At 38.3% G+C, this 19,357-nt stretch overlaps 1 protein-coding gene across 1 annotated transcript; it reads right to left on the reverse strand.

Moving 5' to 3' along the window:
• Nucleotides 1-1,612: 1,612 nt before the first annotated feature.
• On the reverse strand, nt 1,613-16,408 carry LOC146361608 (adhesion G-protein coupled receptor G7-like). Its single transcript, XM_084920503.1, has 14 exons — nt 16,348-16,408; nt 16,152-16,261; nt 15,841-15,981; nt 15,555-15,643; nt 14,787-14,935; nt 14,215-14,328; nt 13,829-14,019; nt 13,172-13,324; nt 11,745-11,857; nt 11,089-11,447; nt 10,694-10,775; nt 5,192-5,350; nt 4,678-4,834; nt 1,613-1,822 (listed from the first exon to the last, which is right to left on the reverse strand). Exons 2-14 carry the CDS (start codon nt 16,224-16,226, stop codon nt 1,613-1,615), a joined length of 1,992 nt encoding a protein of 663 aa, XP_084776629.1. The 5' UTR covers nt 16,227-16,261; nt 16,348-16,408.
• Between the last annotated feature and the right edge of the window lie 2,949 nt (nt 16,409-19,357).

The raw sequence follows: 19,357 nt of genomic DNA on the forward strand, positions 1-19,357 counted from the left end.
TGCCATGGGAGACCCTACCAGGGGGCAAAAGCCCCCAGACAACATAGCCCCTGGGATCCCTGGGACACACAAACCCCTCCACCACGATAAGGTAGCGATTCAAGGAGGAGAATCATGAAGACCACATTAGAGTATAAGAAAGAAAATAAAAAAGACAGCAAACAAAATAACACAAAAATTTATTTAAAGTGGAAATCAGTTTTTAAAGACCACTATGTTTGCCAATTAAGTGTCATTTTTCTGTCACAAAGTTGTTCAATACAAAAACCATATCAAAAACTTCACATTTCATATTAAACCACAAGCTGTTGGATTAGTAGACAACATAACAAAATAACACTGAAGCCAAATCTTTTAAAATTAAAATGACAAATTAAAGGCTCAAAACTTCGAGTAGAAATGCAGATTGGCTCATTTCAAAGTGTTGATAATACTTTTTTAGGCTGCAAATCTGAAATTAGTGGACAGCTAAATGTTTTCTGACACAAGCCAAAGCTTAAAATACAAATAACTGTAATTCATTAAAGAAAAAAGTGCAATTTTAAAATTAATAAGTGTGACATTTCCAACATTTCAAAAGCTTCCAGTACAATTTAAATGATGATAAACATTATTCTCTGATAAAATAAAACGTTTATCATTCGGCTCTGCTGTGAACTTTGAAGTCAAAACAAACTAACTGTCACCACCTGGAGGCAGCAATGATCACTGCTTTGTCCAGCTGGGTCACCAGTTTTTAAAAAGACACATTCACCATCATTATGTACCATCACAATGTAGCTTGCCATCACCAGTGTGTGAATGTGTGTGTGAATGGGTGAATGACTGAATGTAGTGTGAAGCGCTTTGGGGTCCTTAGGGACTAGAAAAGCGCTATACAAATGCTGGCCATTTACCATTTATCATTAATCACTTCAGATCAGTATGAAGAGCTGCTTGGACACCAGCACAGCACCTTGAATTCATAATGAATCCAGAAACAAGAGTTTCTGCTAGACATAAATAACAGCACAAAAACAAACGCTAAAAATAACAGTGCATCAGTATTGTACAAAAAGCATGAACAAACCTCAGCGCATTTTCAGAGCCTTCAATTTTTGTATTTCTAATTTATAGGTGGAAAGTAAAGAATTGGATAAAATATGAACTTTACCACCTGACAACAAATATTTATTTATGTTGCCTATTGATGTGATGAACAAAACATTGTCTTTTATACAAGATGCAGTGAACTTATAGATAGCTGTGAAGGAAAAATGCCAACTTAGGATCATAATTTTGGATAAAAAGTGTGTAGAAGAGCAGTCTTTATAATCTATGTCATCTCTGTCGTCTTTCATGTAGAGAGCGAGAGACTGTCAAAGCAGTGAGGAAATCCAACCGCTTCTTCCTCTGATGGCTGAACAGCATGTTGGAAATTCTGGGAAATGCAGTTCAGTCAGTCAAAAATACACGTAAAAAATCAGAAGCTCATCCAGGAGACTTCATCAATATTCCCAGCTATTAGCTTACACTGAAAAATATGAATTTTCATTGTGATGTATGCATGTAATCCTTGTCAACATGACAAGTTTTTACTGCAAGAGGCTTTTTTGTAAGTCCTCCTCAGGTCCTACAGGGTTTTGCTGGTGGTCATTTCGATGTCACTCAGATCCCTGTAGGTCTCCGATTGGCTCATATTCCAGGTATTCCACTTCTTCCACAGATTGTACTTTGTGTTGTTCAGAGGGATGTTGATTGAGGAAATGTACTGCATGGACCGTGACATGGAGGCTCTGAAGGCCCGTGTTCGAGCTGTGAAGAGGAGGAAAATTTGTAAACCCTAAAAAACAGAAAGGGAAGATGATGGTTACTCTCTTTATTTTTCTAAGTAATGTCATGTTTGATGCTAATTATAAGTAACAAATTATTCTTTATAGTTATTAGTAAACTACCTGAAATTATTTTGCAAGATTTTTCTTATTACTTTGTAAATTCTTGTGTGTTGTGTTTGAATCCTGCAGCTTATCACACATTTGAATTCCATGTGTGAAAACTGCAAGTGTCCAGCATTGCACCCCTGATGATCCACCAGGACAAACTCAGCAGTGTGTGAGGAAGAGCCAGCACCAGCTGACAGATGGAGAGAATAGACAGACTGTTCCCTGTTTGTGAAGGACTGCTAGAAAAGTTTAAAATAACTAATTGTCTGTCCTGAATCAGTCTTATTAGGTAATGATAAAATAATTTTATCATTCAAATGTTTTCAGTGTGGGGGAAAGTACTCAGGGTCTTCAAGTTAAACACTATGAAAGGCAGTAACAAGTTTAATATTCAGAAACCTAAAGTATGTATCAGCAGCAGAATGGACCTAAAAATAAATGTTTGTTTCAGTTCTATGAAGCTTTGAGTATTTTGGATTAGTAGTACTGCTGTGTTTGTTGTATCATATTGCTGTAATTGTTTATATGCTTTATATATTTTGAGGTAAGTTGATCTATAGTGTGACATCATATTCTATAAGGATGTTATGTGTTTGTGTACTTTCTGCCCAGTTTGACCCATTTAGCAGAAGTCAGCCTGTTTAAGGCCCTGATATCTATTCTGTATGACTTAAAGCAGTTATGACATGGTATGATTTTCTCACCCAATAAAGGAATATTTCATATATCAGTCTACTCTTCATTTCATCAGCAACAGTTATCACAGCGCGTACATTTTCTTTTTACACATATATGTAAGGATTCAGACAGATTTACTAATGCCAATGTCAGGTTTATATTGTTGATTGTCATTTATGCTTAGAAATATTTAACCATATATGCTTAGAGGTGTATATTCGATTGTGTAGTGATAGGATGTGTGATCCTTAGTCTGCAAAGACTTTGTGTGCATTCCAGAGTGTTCTGGCATACACACTCACACCCTAGGGTCATGAGAGATCTCGTATCTTCTCTTACTGATATATGGTATAGCAAACACATCTATATCTGTTTTAGTATAAGTGCCTTTTGTTTAGATGAACTGCTGGACTTCCAGACCAGCAGGATTAGGGAAGTTGTTTATGGGGTCACATTCTGACCCCACATACACACACACACACACACACACACACACACACACACACAGACAGTACTCTTTGTTCACATGTGTACCTATGTAAATGAGCCTATGTATATTCATGTAACCTCAATAAAAGAGCAGTGTTACGAGGGAGCAGACAAGAGCAACTGGGGTCAGGCGAAGGAACGGTGTTTGTCCAGTTGGTCTTTCTCGTATATGAGAAACATAAAGAACTTTGCCTGCTTGTGTCTTGCTTTGCTGTGTAGTAGAATTGTCTTGAACGTTCCAGCGAATAGGTTTATGCTACAAACCTATCAGCCAACATATTAAAAGAACATTTGTGTCCTATATATAATACATCTATATATACACTGTAAAAGATACTTGTCTTTGAGTGAAAATATAAGGTTTTAGGAAATATAAATAACTGCAACTTGAATCTTTACTGAAGCCCAGTATTTGATACAGAGTTCAGGTTCACTGCTGTAATACCTAATAATAATTAATATAATAGTAAATTTAATATTGGCCATATTATATTTACATTACCAAAGTGAGATGACTTTAGTCTCATGAACAACATTAGCTAATTGTTATTTACTAGCTAATCTTTAAATGACTGTTCAGTACAGAAATGAAGCCCAACAATCATGTTTTACAGTCCTGTGGTCTCAGCCTCAGATACTTATTAAATCAAACAAAGCTCATGTAAAAACAAACAGATGAACAAAAGAAATGTCTCCTTCATTTCTGTCAAACAATGCTGTATGAAACGTTTCCAGCGGTTAGTATCATGGTTGCTAGGCAACCTGAGCAGCGTGACGGAGGCTAGACGGTCCCATTTCACAAGACTGGCACTTCGGGCCTTCTCGGTATTTGGAGGACCCAGCCCACGAAGACTGCAGATCCTGAATTGGGATACAGCCAAGGACTTGACACTGAAACATGACTGACTGTATATGCAACATGGAACACAGGGAAGACACAGTGACCAAAACTAGGACCTAGAACTACAAATATAATATGAACAGCAAACCACCAAGAAAACCAAAGTCATGAATAACAAATAATCAAGGAATATAACTTAAACAAACACAAAACACTGGGTCACAGACCCAGTACCATGATAGAAATTCCTCCACAAATAGTGACGTACTTGCTGCAGAACAGAAGTTTAAGTCAGGCCATGATTTTTTGAAGACAGGTTGCCTCCCACCAGGCTATCTTTTGAAAATGGTGATGCAATTGGATACCAGAGCTACTTGCAGTCAGTTGTCAACAGCAAAAGTGACCTCAGTACAATTTTCTTTTGCTGGTAGACTGAAACTCGGGTGTAGCATCCTCTTTCAATGCTGTGGTTACTGAGATGAGCCTTTGTTTTTCTTGGCTTTGTCACTAATATCCTAATATTTGCAAGAGTTACCAGCATTTTCGTACTTTCATTACTACTACTGCTTCAGTTAAAATGTTTCAGTTTTCCTTGTTCCCTTTGATATACCATGAATTAAATATAAAACTTTCAACAATCACCTCCCGTTTGTTTTTGTTTTTTTGCATTTTATGTGTTTACCTGAAGTCTGAGAAGCTCATGACACCTTTAATCTCAGTTCTAGAATGAAGTGGAAGGAGTCGTACCTGTGTGGTTGTACAGATGTAGAACAAAATGCTGAAGATCAGGTGTGTTTTTTCTGAACTGAGCAGCACGAAATATCCCAGAGTCCAGGACAGACCGAGTAACACCGCCAGAGATAAACTGATGAGGAACTTCCTGCTTAAAGATGACTTCTTGTTGCTACAGTAAAAACAGAGTTAAAATCCACATGGAAGCTAGTCAGAAATGATTCTGCATAATCTTTACATCATATCTGTGAAAATGGAGTGTATGCATTGATACACCTCTCCTGAAGACAAAGATGGAGCATTACTGTGTTATTAGTTATTACTGTTATTATTAACAAAAATAAATAAAGCCATTTTGTTTTGCTCACAGTTAAATTGTGTTCAAAGTTTTTCTTTTTCATTTCTCATTTTTAAATGTTGGTTTTCTTAATATATTTATATCTGAGAATTGCACCTTTTAACATCCACTTAAATTTGGGTAATTTATTTTTGAAATACTTTTTGAAACAACAGCAGCTTTAGATGTTACCTGGTCAGTCTGGGTTCAACTTTGCATGTAGTCATGGAGGTAATAACCAACAGGACGATGTTGTAAATCAGGATCAGGCCGATAGGAAGAAGGAAAGCCCAAAACATCGGTTTTCCAAAGTTGAACTGTTTGTTCTTATCCAACGCTGCCAGCCAACAACTACAGCGAGAGGAAAAGAACATAAAAAAACACTTTTGTCTACGTGTTGATCAAAATTTTATAAATACTTTATTTACTGAAGATGACATTTTTTTTAGGCAGTGGATGTAATTTCTATGGAGGACCACAAGAGCCACCCGCATCAAAATAAAGAATTCTGTGCTTAATGAACTGTAGAATAAATTCTGCATTTGTAAATTCATTTTTGAACTCCACATTAAAAAACAGATTTTTAAAATGCTTTTTAGAAACTTCATTTCAAAATCCATTTTCGAATTCCAATTTAATACAATTAAGACAATTAATCAATTTCACAAATAACGTCACTGCCATCAGGTCAAATAGCTCTCCTTCATCTTCTCAGTATTAAACTTACAATTTGCTCTGATACTTGGTCCTCTTTTACTCATGTTACATTACAGGACATCAGAGTCCTATTTTGTCATATGAAACAGACTTCAAGCCCCTTGATGTCCTACCTGCCTCACTTTTCATTAGCGTGTTTAATTCCATTAGCCCCTGTATTGTGGAAGTAATAAATATTTCTCTCTATACTGGCTCAGTTCCCAGATTCTTTAAACAAGCTGTTGTTGAACCAATATTAAAGAAACCCCACCTGGATCCATCTCTTCCTAACAGTTATAGGCCAATATCCAAATTGCCCTTTGTATCAAAGATTTTAGAAAAAATAGTAGTAGAACAACTTGACTATTTCCTGGATAAAAATGCTGGTTTTCGTAAATTACATTCCACTGAAACGGCTTTACTTAGAGTATCTAGTGATATCTTGATGGAGAGTACAGAGTTCTGGTTCTGTTGGATCTCAGCTCCGCTTTTGATACTGTAGATCACACACACACACACACACACACATATATATATTTATATGATATGTAGACATATTTTTTTCTAACTTCAGTATGACTGTGGTACATATTACAAAAGAATAAAAACTTTATGTGAATAACTTTACTCTTCTTAAATATAACTCATAAAACAAGTAAAAGTACAAATGTATAAAATGTTACAGACTTCCTCAGTAGGTTTACACTCTTTTGGAGTGATTTTAATTGTGTGTTAAAGGAGAAAGAGTCAGTCAGTCATCACTGAGGCAGTTTTTCCTTCATGAAGTCCAGGTGCTGGTTTCCCCGTGTGTGTGTCTGATGCCCCAAAGCTGACTCAGAGCCATAACACCATCCATGACTGCGGTATGGAACAGATGTGGGTGTATCCTCATCTCCCAGAGGAGTCCAAATTGTTATCAAACAGACCTACAGACACAAAAACATTGATAATATAAACAACCAGGCTATCAGCAGTGATTTAACTACTTTAAGACCTCTGTGAAAATAATTTTCACATCATTTACAGTGTATATCACAGAATTCAAGGCCTTTATAAGCACAGAGCATACAGAGAAAAGTACAGGGTGGGCCACCGTAATAAAATGGGAATGGTTGGTGATATTAAAGTCCTGTTTGTGGCACATTACTATATGTGAGGGGGCAAACTCCTCAAGATGGGTGGTGACCATGGTGGCCATTTAGAAGTAGGCCATCTTGGATACAACTTTTGTTTTTTCAATAGGAAGAGGGCCATGTGACACATCAAACTTATTGGTAATGTCACAAGATAAACAATGGTGTGCTTGGTTTCAACGTAACTTTATTCTTTCATGAGTTATTTACAAGTTTCTGACCACTTATAAAATGTGTTCAATGTGCTGCCCATTGTGTTTGAATGTCAATGCAACCCTCTTCTCCCACTCTTCACACACTGATAGCAACACCGCAGGAGAAAAGCCAGCACAGGCATCCAGTATCCGTAGTTTCAGGTGCTGCACATCTCGTATCTTCACACCATAGACAATTGCCTTCAGATGACCCCAAAGATAAAAGTCTAAGGGGTCAGATCGGGAGACCTTGGGGGCCATTCAACTGGCCCACGACGACCAATCCACTTTCCAGGAAACTGTTCATCCAGGAATGCTCGGACCTGGCACCCATAATGCGGTGGTGCACCATCTTGCTGGAAAAACTCAGGGAACGTGCCAGCTTCAGTGCATAAAGAGGGAAACACATCATCATGCAGCAATTTCAAATATCCAGTGGCCTTGAGGTTTCCATTGTTGAAGAATGGACCCACTATCGTTGTACCCCATATACCACACCAAACCATCACTTTTGTTGTTCCAACAGTCTTGGAGGGATCCATCCAATGTGGGTTAATGTCAGACCAATAGCGGTGGTTTTGTTTGTTAACTTCAATTTTCAAATCAATTCAGTTCAATAAAACTTTATTGATCCTGAAGGTGAGTGTACATCTGCATGTGTATATATGTCTGTGTGCGTGTGTGTGTATGTGTCTAGAGCTGAGACAGTGTCCTTCGCCCTGCCAGTCTTCCAGCCAACCCAGGTAGCCTTGCATAGAATGGGAAGAACAGTCTAAACACAGTCGTTATCAGGGTGTTTTTGTTCAGCTCCAGCCTTGAGACGGCAGCTGGCGCCGAAGGGGTACCCACATGAAGTAATGGTGGTTTTTACTTTAGTGCGAACAACTCATGAGAATTTCAAAGCTGTTCTGACAGTCCGACACTGGTCTTTCAAGCTCCCGTTGGAGAGCCGTGAGCTTCTCCATGATGTTATCAAACTTAGGCTCCGTGATGTTGTCATTCTTGTGTTCAAAGAGCCGATTCTGAGAACTCACGACCGCAGTGAGCTTCTCCAAGATGTGATCCAATTTGCGTTCAGAGGTCTTATTCTGAGTATTCACGGCAGCCGTAAGCTTCTCCAAGATCTTATCCGTGCTGCACTCAATGAGCCCATTTTGAGAAACTCACACCTCGTTCCAGCGTTTCAATCCCAGCGGACAGCCTTGTGGGGGTTTGAACAGCCGGGTCCACTTTCTTGATTCTTCGATAAGTCAGGGCCAAGCCAGCTCCAATCAGCAAGAACCCTGTTATCATGCTTCCGAATAGGTAGATATCTTCAGCACTCAGGCTCACCCGAGCCCAAACTTCTCATTGAGAAAAGGGTGTCAATTGCATTCAGGGACCAGTTGATCAAATCCATAATTCCTCTTTTAGGTTTTAGAGAACAGACTGTGAGAGAGTGTTCCAGGGAAAAGTAATACAAAAAACACGAGACTAGACAAGGACACAAGAGGCTAAGCAGGGAAGCTAAGGGAGAGGAGGAGGAGGAGAGGAGAAAAGTGCGACAGCCTTCGTCAAGAGCAAGTATTACATAAAAGTTTGCCTCATCACTGAACAAAATCTTCTGCGTCAACTGAGGGTCCTGTTCCAATTTTTGTTTTGCCCATTCTGAAAATTCTGTGCACCGATCTGGGTCATCCTCGTTGAGATGCTGCAGTAGCTGGAGTTTGTAAGGGTGCCATTTGTGAGTAGCTAATATCCGACTAATGCCACTCTCCAGTGACATGCGGCAAGTGCTACGCTGTGGGCTCTTGCTGAATGAAGCTAGGACAGCCACTGATGTTTCTTCATTAGTGACAGTTTTCTTTTGGCATTTTGGCAAATCCAACACTGAACCAGTTTCACAAAACTTAGCAAGCAGTTTGCTGACTGTAGCATGGGAGATGGGTGGTCTCGTAGGGTGTCTTGCATTGAAATCTGCTGCAATGACCCGGTTACTGCGTTCACCAGATATCAACACAATTTCGATCCGCTCCTCACGTGTTAACCTCTTCCACATGTCAATGGCTGTGAACAAAGAGAAACTTGTAAATAACCCATGAAAGAATAAAGTTACATTGAAACCAAGCACACCATTGTTTTTCTTGTGACATTACCAATAAGGCTGATGTGTCACATGGCCCTCTTCCTATTGAAAAAACAAAAGTTGTATCCAAGATGGCCGACTTCTAAATGGCCACCATGGTCACCACCCATCTTGATTAGTTTGCCCCTTCACATATACTAATGTGCCACAAACAGGACTTTAATATCACCAAACATTCCCATTTTATTACGGTGTAGCCATATAAATGGCCATCCCTGTACTCAATCAATTTCATCTTTTGTTTTTCATTATGTATATTTTATTAATAATTACATTTCGTGATCTGTGTCTTTACCACACATTTGCCACAGAGGTGTAGATACTGTAGTTGCAGTGAATGCTTAAAGTGTGCTGATTAGAATATACTGGACATTCAATGCTAAGATTCAGCACACTGTGTTAGAGGCTGGGATTTGATGAATTCATCATATATACAACCTTTGATCATCATTTATGTCCAGTTGAGAATGAATCTGTGCACTCACATATTAAATGAACTGAAATCAGTAGTGTGATCTCCAGTTTTGATATAAGGAATGAGAGAACTGACAGCTGTTATTTTAATCAGCCTGTCTTAGTTGTTTTAACTCTAAGTATCATAAAGTAATCTGGTAACATCTGGACTGATGAGTTTACTGTCAGCATTTTAATCGCTAGTTTAAAGGCTGTAGGTCGCAGCTCTAATGCTCTAACACTGTATAAATGTAATAGGGCTCAGTGCTAATAGTCTGAGCTGCTTCAAGCTTTATTTGTGAAGACCACAGCAGCGTACAAAAAACGTAGCTAGCTTGTACAGCTGCGACGTAAAAGATTCATAAGCTAAGATGACCTTAAAATAACAGGGATACGTGCGGTGATGCTAGTATTAGCCATGTTAGCACGTTACCTTCAACAGGTGGTCAGACTGAGTAAAGAGGCACACAGTCAGAGGTTCAGCTCTCCGTTTCGCTGCAGGGTCCCTTCATTCTTCACATATCCGTGTCGAGCCGAGTGTAAATCCCGAGGCTGAACGGCCTTTGTACAAGCACACATGCCTCTTAGCAGGGCAAAGCTATGAGCAAGAAAAATCCAGGCTGGCAGCCTGTGTCTGTCCAACCAATCAGAGAGCTCCTTACATCTCACGGTGTGGCTAATTTGTATTGCAGCAAGATTTTTAAAATGAAGTTGCTAATCCAGTTGCTAATGCAAATGTAAATCCCTGAGCTAATCCGTGAGCGAACAGGAAAGGGAAATGGATTTTGAAATGAGAAGTGGAATTTAAAAAGCATTTTGAAAATAAGTTTTTTAAATTGGAATTCGGAAAAGGTTTTTGAAATGAATTTTTTTTAAAAAAACATTTTAAAAATCAGTTTTCTAATGTGGAATTCAAAAATAAATTTGCAAATGCAGAATTTATTCTACAATTTATTATTTAAGCACAGAATTCTTTATTTTGATGCGCGTGGCTTTTGTGGTCTTCCATAAATTTCACAATAAATAAACTATTCTATAATCCAAACTGGGAATTTAGGTCATTGTAGGGTGGAGAATTTCACAGATTACCCACAATTCCTCTTGTCTGTATCCCAGCGGATTGTCCACCCTGTAGCTCACCCCCAGTGTGATGACCATGAAACACACTGGCATTCCTAACAGGACACAACAAATCAAAACAGCAGTTGAAGTAAAATGAAATTTAACCTGAGTAGCGTAAGACCGCGGTGATCTGAAAATGATGTGCCGGGGGTTTGCGGATGTATCTGTGTATCACTGGAAAATGTTCAGTTTTTTTTAAATTTTGTTTTAAACTAAAATAAATGATAAGAAGCTCAAGATTTTAGCACAGTGCTGTGTATCTGCATTCCTTAATGTTATGACTTTTTTCCTTCTAATTATACTACTTTAAAGTTCTTCTAAAATTTTTCAAATTTGGCATTTTTGTTTTCTTTCTGAATGTCCTACCCCATCCCAGAGTCACACTCAGTGGAGTCCAGTGTGTTGGCAGACTGCGGCGCATTGACCGGACCAGCAGCACCATTTGAGTGCTGTATACACTGTTCCACATGAAGGTGGCCATCAGGAGGAAGTGCAGCAGAGCTGCTACAGCCGTACACGAGCCGCGGTCCGGTTCTATGTGTTCATCAGAGTTCAAGATGTTGTTGGTCCGATCATCACTCTGCACCTTAGTGTCGTTCTGTCTGCTGGAGTTTTGGACTCCAGAGAGGAAGGTGATGATGAAGGCCAGCAGGCTGAGGTAGATGCACAGCAGAGCCAGCTTTGAATTCAAGTTACTTGGCTGCCCATGACACTTGCTGAAGAAGCTACAGAGAGAAAAATAACAAAGAAGTTTTAATATCTTTTAAGTTTTGGTATTTCTTAAAGAAAAACACCACAAAAATATATATATAAAAACAGACAGCAATTTTACTACTTTTAGACTTTATAGGTCAAATAAAATAATCAAAGCATTAATGTAAAATGAAAATAACTATTTGTTGCATCCAAGAAAGTTTCAGTTTGTTAAATAACAACTAGAAGTGTTTGGTAAATGTGATGAGAGAATTTTAATGCAGCATAATTAAACATAATTTCTTATCTGTGAAGTAACCCAAACTTACTTTTCTTTAATGTGATAAATGATCGTCACAACCAAACCTAGAATAGAAAAAGAAAGTCCCACAATGGAGATCACACCCAGAGCTTCTGCATACTCGTAGTTCTCTCTGTATGACTGAAAAATAAGATTCAGATTTAAACTCATAAAATATCTGCGATGAGTTAGATTTACATTTTGAGCTATGTCATGACCAAGGTTTAACAAGCTGTTGTTGAGGATTTTTTGTATGATATATATGACATATATATCTGTATACACTGGACATATACTCACATATATACTATGTAATCATATGTAATCATATATACTCATATACACTATATATATATATATATATATATATATATACCTATACTGGAGTATTTTATATAATGGAATCACTGTGCATCTAACCTACATGTTCGAGATCACAAGACCCACATATTTAAGTCAAATATTATCTCTACTTATATTAATGAAGTTTGTGCCACTTGTTGTATGAACACATGTTGTTCAATACTGTTTGAAAATGTAGTAATTAGGATCAGTAAGTAACCTTTGATTGTGTTAAGGCCAATGGTGACTAGTCCAAACATAGGGTTAATTAAACTTGGCACTGCTAAAGCATGCACCTGGGACCCTTTTTCTCCGTGCTCGTCTTTTTTGCCCCACGTTGTGTCCAGCCCTTTCATTACCTATACGGTAAACAAACCTGGCCCCGGTGGGCATGCACCTGGGATTCTGTTTCTCGCATCAGCCGCCAGAAGGTGAGAAAAACCCTTTCTTAGCATAGATACCAGTTTACTTCTGACAAGTGCACCTGACAAAATTGTCAAATTGATTAACTGTTGGCTGCCGTTTTGCAAACTTTTGGAATCACTTTGGCCATAAAACCGATGAAGGGACGCATTTCAAAATGATGGATGTAAGACTGGTGCTTAAAAAGTTATGGGGTAGGGTCAGAAAGGTATGTAACAAGGTGCAAGTATGATTAACAATGGATTGGAGAAAAGTATCGATAATTGAGATAATATTGACATTTGTAGATTTGATCGGAAATTCCTGCTCCTCCTCCTGCTGTTGGGTGGAAATTTACCCAACAACAGAAGGAGCGATTACTGATCCTTTGTAAGAGGAGGGTCGATATGCCCCAGACTGCTGCTTTTTTCCTTTTTGTCATTTTGTGTGTTGTTGCTGTTTGTGCTTTAAGACCCTACACCCCAGGGTTTGCTTTGGTTGCTTTCCATGTGTTTTTTTGCTGTAAATGTACTGTTCTGCTCTTCATATGACACTGTTTAATAAACTCTGTTCCAAGAATTCTAGTCTTTTCCAGAGGATCTTTCTGAGTGTTTTGGTTTTAATTGGATCTGAAGGTTATCATATAGGCTTCAAAATTTGCAACCCAACACTGTAACCTCATCTATTGCCCTGAAAAGTTGTGACCCTCACCCAGAGAGCAGCAAAGTTGGTGGTGTGGTTACAGAAACATCTCATGAGTCCATCTGAAGTGTTTCCTTTAGAGCAGCCACTGGTGCTCCAGTCCTTCTGACTGTAGTTCCAGAAAACACAAGAGAAGTCGTACAGAGACGTCCCACTGATGTTCTGAAACAGAAATACACAGCCTTACTCAGAAAACCACAACTCTGATTTACATGTAAACATAAAATATTGCTTTCAAAAGCAGATGCTATGTTTCATATTTTTAGAGTTTATAGCACATATGCAGTTCTTTGAAAATAACACAGAACCATTTTAACAATAAAAACACAACTGGTTATAAGTTAGGTATGAATATTTTACTCTGTGATGTGTATATTGGTATTGTTCTATTTTTACACCATTATCACAGCTGCTACAGCTACTGCAAGTTTATTAATTTATCTGTCTCGTAAAAAACACCATAAACACTGCTCACTATCTGTGTGCCCTAAACCTGCAGATAGAGGTCAAACATAATTATATATACATTGTCAGGTGAGATCACAAGTTATTGAAGGAAAAGCTGTCCAGTGGTCACCATTATCTGAAATCTTGAAGATAAAACTGACTTAAAAGAGGTCAACAAATATTAAAATTGACTTTAATTTGAAATGCTGGATTTCTTACTCTTGGCCTGAACATCATCTCCACATGTTGTGGCACCATGTTGGGTTCCTGCCCACTGACGCTGGCTGACAGGACCCTGATGGTGGCCCGTCGCCTCATGTAGAGTTTTGAACGGAAGAAACGATCGTTCTGATAGAGAACGAAACCCAGAGAGACGTTTGAGTCTGTCTGACGACTTCTGACACCTTTGCCTGACATAAGAGAAAGAAATCCACTGCAGTTGGTAAACTTTTGTGTGGGTGTAACAAGAACTGACAATGTCTGAAATAGAAGTGCTCCATTTTCATTAATAACAAACTAAAACAGCTCTCTTAAATACCTCTTAGTGACACCTTAAGCATCTTAACAAGTTCTGTTGTAAGACTGTGTAAGTCTAGAAAACTCACCTTGAGGGAATCTTACATAAATGAGGGCATCAGCTACGAAACCGTTTTCCACCACAACCTGTGTTGCGTTTGTGTTCAGCTGAATTCTCTCAGCTACAAAACTGCCAGACGTCCCTGTAGCAGCAAAAGAAGTGAGCTGTTTGTGATCACATAATAAAAAATGCAGAACCTTACCACTGGATCTTTAATCTTAAAGCTACAAATATTGAAATTGTTCCACTACATCATGATATTCTGAGAGGAGACCTGCGGGTGCCTGTCCATGCAAGAACCTGGACAACTGTGGGGGGAACACAAACAGTTCTGTTAACTGTCCCCACTTCAACACAGTTTTACAGTTTAAAGATTCCCTAAAACCACAATATTTCTTGACTTGACGCACACCGGTGGATCTAATATCTATCTGAACAGATACGCCTTGAATGTTAAAAGTTTTATTAGCGTATTTTTATTATTGTCAAATTTAGTCAAATTTGACCCAAACTGTATGTAAGGGATGAAAAGCAGTAAAATGGGGGAAAAAAATAAAAAAATTGGAGGATTACTTTTCTTTAACACCGTTTCTCACTGACCTCTAAGAGAAGTGAACTGGACTCCCTGAGTGTGTGCAGCAGAAATCTGTGCCGACTGGACCACCAGGTTTGGCTGAACCACCTGAGATTGAGATGCATTGAGACTGAGGCTGAGGTTCACTGAGAGCTGGTCCAGAGTCACCGTCAGCCTGGACATAACAAACAAAAAGCAACCACAAAACAGGCTGTCTTACACTTACTGGTCTGTTAGATACATTTACAAAATTGCTCATTAATGAAAGTATCTAATTAGCACATGGCAGTGACTCAGTACATGCATGCATATAGACATAGTCAAGATGACCATCTTGAATTTCAAACTGATCATTAGAATGGGGACAGGTTGGGACTTTGAATGTAGTTTTTTGGTGTCAAATGGGCTGGTCTGAGTATTTTGGAAACTGATGATCTGCTGGGATATTTACTTAAAACAGGTGTTCTCTTTAAATGTCGAGTTTACAGAAAACAGCCTGAAAAAGGGTTTATGGGTGTGCAACCAAAAAATCTCTAGCAATTGTGCAATGCTATCATGACAATATGGACCAAAATTTGAGGAACATTTCCAGCACATTGTTGAATCTATGCAGTTCTGAAGTTAAAAGAGCATCAGTCCAACCTGCAACAATCAATGTGTATTTAATGAAGTACCTAGTGAGTATAGTTGCTTTGAACCAGGAAAATTTAATTTAATTTAATTTAATTTAAGCTAAACACAATTGAAGACGTCATATGAGTTAATAGATTAATATTTTATTCTTAGTACTTCACCCCAGAGTTGTGTTGTTTTCCTCTGTGTCATCTGGTACAGTGGTGTTCAGCAGCTGACTGACCGTTGCTACTGCTGCCACTCTGACACTCTGCAACACAAACATGAACCAGGATGCTACAGTCAGTAACTACTGATGCTACAGAAGGGTATAAAATAAAGAGTGAATAATTAATGTATTAATGTTTGCATTCATTAAATGATCTCTTAAATGATGACCAAACCCTTGTTAACACTGATTTAAATCTTTGTTTCTTTTTTTTCTTAAGTTTTGTTGAATGTTTGTACCTCTGTGGCGTTTGCAGACAGCAGCAGTGTGTTGGCGATCTCAGCCGCTGCTGTAACATTTTCGGCCGTCAGCTCTTCTGGGTTGGATGTCAGAATCTGAGTGCTGGTTGCCAGCATCTCTAAATCAGCTGGACTGGTCAGCTGAGTGGAAGAAATACGTTTTTCTTTTTTTTTGTGGTCCTTAAATGAATGTGTAATCCTGTGCATGTCTTGCTGCCTTTTTACCGGATTACATAAAATACTCAGTTCAAGCTGCAACTGTATAAGACCATCGAGTAATAAGTCTTCAGAAGAATAAAAACAGTTCTTACATTTTGTTGTATATCACTGAGTGTCAGGTTACACTGGAAGATATGTAGAGTGTTGAAACCTGGTGATTCCCTCATGAACAAGCATCTGGTTGAAGCCTGAGGTTTTCCAGCTGAGTGGGGATGTTGATAGAAAGAGAAACATCACTACATTGGGGTGTACCTGACAAAGTGATGTTGGACTGAAGGGATGACCTACCGCCACTTGTTCCCACTTCACATATTTCATCAGAATATGCAAACCAACCAATGGGTGTACGGGGGAACCTGAATCCTTCAAATCGTTGGGCTGCGCAGAAATTTACTAAGAAGACAAAGGTATTAAAATATAGGCAGGAAAAACATATAATTAGTTATTTATATAAAAATACAAAAGTGGAAAAAAATCGATGATCCATGCTCAGAGAAAGAATTTGAGTTTCAGTGATTATTTACAATCTGAATGCTGTTGACTGTTGACCAATCACATTTGAGCGGACTCAAATGGCATGTTCTTTTAAAATGGCATTTGCATAACCATCTCTTATTGTTTTGTTTTTTTTTTTTATAACTGAGACAGGATTTTTGTAGTTTAAAAGCTGGATCACACAATAAAGTAAAGACCCGAAGATCCTAAGTTTGGACATGTAATGACTGCTCAAAGTGTTGGTTAGTTATTTATTCCAGTTAACGATCTGGTTGTGGTTTCCCACATCTTTATATCACAGAAAAAAAGTAATTCATGTAAACTTTAATGAACAACAAATATAAAAGTAAATTACTGACACAAAGCATCAGCTTGCGGCTAATAGCATCAGCTTGCGGCTAATAGCATCACATAGTTGCTGTTTTCTGCTAATCTAAAAAGTGAACAAAAAATTCAATCTTCTTTGTTTGTTTGTTTGTTTGTTCTTACCTTCTGAGCATGTTTCTCCAGTCCATTCATCAGGACAGAGGCAGACACCGTTTACATTTTCCCCTCCATTATCACATTCCAGGGCAGTGGTGGTAGGCGGGGTAACTGAAGTTGGAGATGTAGTACTAGTAGAAGTAGAAGGTGTAGTGTAAGTTTTAGATGTAGTAATAGGAATTGTTGGGGAAGTAGTAAAGTTTTGTGTAGTAGTAGTAACATTTGGTGCAGTAGTAATGTTTTGTGTAGTTGCAGTAATTTTTTGTGTAGTAGTAGCAGTAGTGCTTGGAGTACTACTAATGTTTGGTGTAGTACTAGTAATGCTTGGTGTAGTACTAGTAATGCTTGGTGCAGTAGTAATGTTTTGTGTAGTAGTAGCAGTAGCACTTGGAGTAGAAGCAATGTGTTGTGTAGTAGTAGCAGTAGCACTTGGAGTAGAAGCAATGTGTTGTGTAGTAGTAGCAGTAGCGCTTGGTGCAGTAGTAATGTTTTGTGTAGTACTAGTAATGTTTTGTGTAGCAGTAGTGATGCTTGGTGCAGTAGTAATGTTTTGTGTGGCAGTAGTAATGCTTGATGCAGTAATAATGTTTTGTGTAGTAGTAAGGCTTGGTGCAGTAGTAATGTTTTGTGTAGTACTAGTAATGTTTTGTGTAGCAGTAGTAATGCTTGGTGCAGTAGTAATGTTTTGTGTAGCAGTAGTAATGCTTGATGCAGTAATAATGTTTTGTGTAGTACTAGTAATGTTTTGTGTAGCAGTAGTGATGCTTGGTGCAGTAGTAATGTTTTGTGTAGCAGTAGTGATGCTTGGTGCAGTAGTAATGTTTTGTGTGGCAGTAGTGATGCTTGGTGCAGTAGTAATGTTTTGTGTAGCAGTAGTAATGCTTGGTGCAGTAGTAATGTTTTGTGTGGCAGTAGTGATGCTTGGTGCAGTAGTAATGTTTTGTGTGGCAGTAGTGATGCTTGATGCAGTAATAATGTTTTGTGTAGCAGTAAGGCTTGGTGCAGTAGTAATGTTTTGTGTAGTACTAGTAATGTTTTGTGTAGCAGTAGTGATGCTTGGTGCAGTAATAATGTTTTGTGTAGTACTAGTAATGTTTTGTGTAGCAGTAGTGATACTTGGTGCAGTAGTAATGTTTTGTGTAGTACTAGTAATGTTTTGTGTAGCAGTAGTGATGCTTGGTGCAGTAGTAATGTTTTGTGTAGCAGTAGTGATGCTTGGTGCAGTAGTAATGTTTTGTGTGGCAGTAGTGATGCTTGGTGCAGTAGTAATGTTTTGTGTGGCAGTAGTGATGCTTGATGCAGTAATAATGTTTTGTGTAGCAGTAGTGATGCTTGGTGCAGTAGTAATGTTTTGTGTGGCAGTAGTGATGCTTGATACAGTAATAATGTTTTGTGCAGTAGTAATGCTTGATGCAGTAATAATGTTTTGTGTAGTAGTAAGGCTTGGTGCAGTAGTAATGTTTTGTGTAGTACTAGTAATGTTTTGTGTAGCAGTAGTGATGCTTGGTGCAGTAATAATGTTTTGTGTACTACTAGTAATGTTTTGTGTAGCAGTAGTAATTCTTGATGCAGTAGTAATGTTTTGTGTAGTACTAGTAATGTTTTGTGTAGCAGTAGTGATGCTTGGTGCAGTAGTAATGTTTTGTGTAGTAGTAGCAGTAGCACTTGGAGTAGTAGCAATGTGTTGTGTAGTAGTAAGGCTTGGTGCAGTAGTAATGTTTTGTGTAGTACTAGTAATGTTTTGTGTAGTATTTGTAATGTTTGGTACAGTAGTAATGTTTTGTGTAGTAGTAGCAGTAGCACTTGGAGTAGTAGCAATGTGTTGTGTAGTAGTAGCAGTAGCACTTGGTGCAGTAGTAATGTTTTGTGTAGTACTAGTAATGTTTTGTGTAGCAGTAGTGATGCTTGGTGCAGTAGTAATGTTTTGTGTAGTACTAGTAATGTTTTGTGTAGCAGTAGTGATGCTTGGTGCAGTAGTAATGTTTTGTGTAGTACTAGTAATGTTTTGTGTAGCAGTAGTGATGCTTGGTGCAGTAGTAATGTTTTGTGTAGCAGTAGTGATGCTTGGTGCAGTAATAATGTTTTGTGTAGTTGTAAGGTTTGGTACAGTAGTAATGTTTTGTGTAGTAGTAGCAGTAGCACTTGGAGTAGTAGCAATGTGTTGTGTAGTAGTAGCAGTAGCACTTGGTGCAGTAGTAATGTTTTGTGTAGTACTAGTAATGTTTTGTGTAGCAGTAGTAATGCTTGATGCAGTAGTAATGTTTTGTGTAGTACTAGTAATGCTTGGTGCAGTAGTAATGTTTTGTGTAGTAGTAGCAGT

Source organism: Perissodus microlepis, chromosome 23 (assembly GCF_051167445.1).
Source record: "Perissodus microlepis isolate ML-2025 ecotype Zambia chromosome 23, ASM5116744v1, whole genome shotgun sequence".
In the NCBI taxonomy this organism is placed as follows: Eukaryota; Metazoa; Chordata; class Actinopteri; order Cichliformes; family Cichlidae; genus Perissodus; species Perissodus microlepis.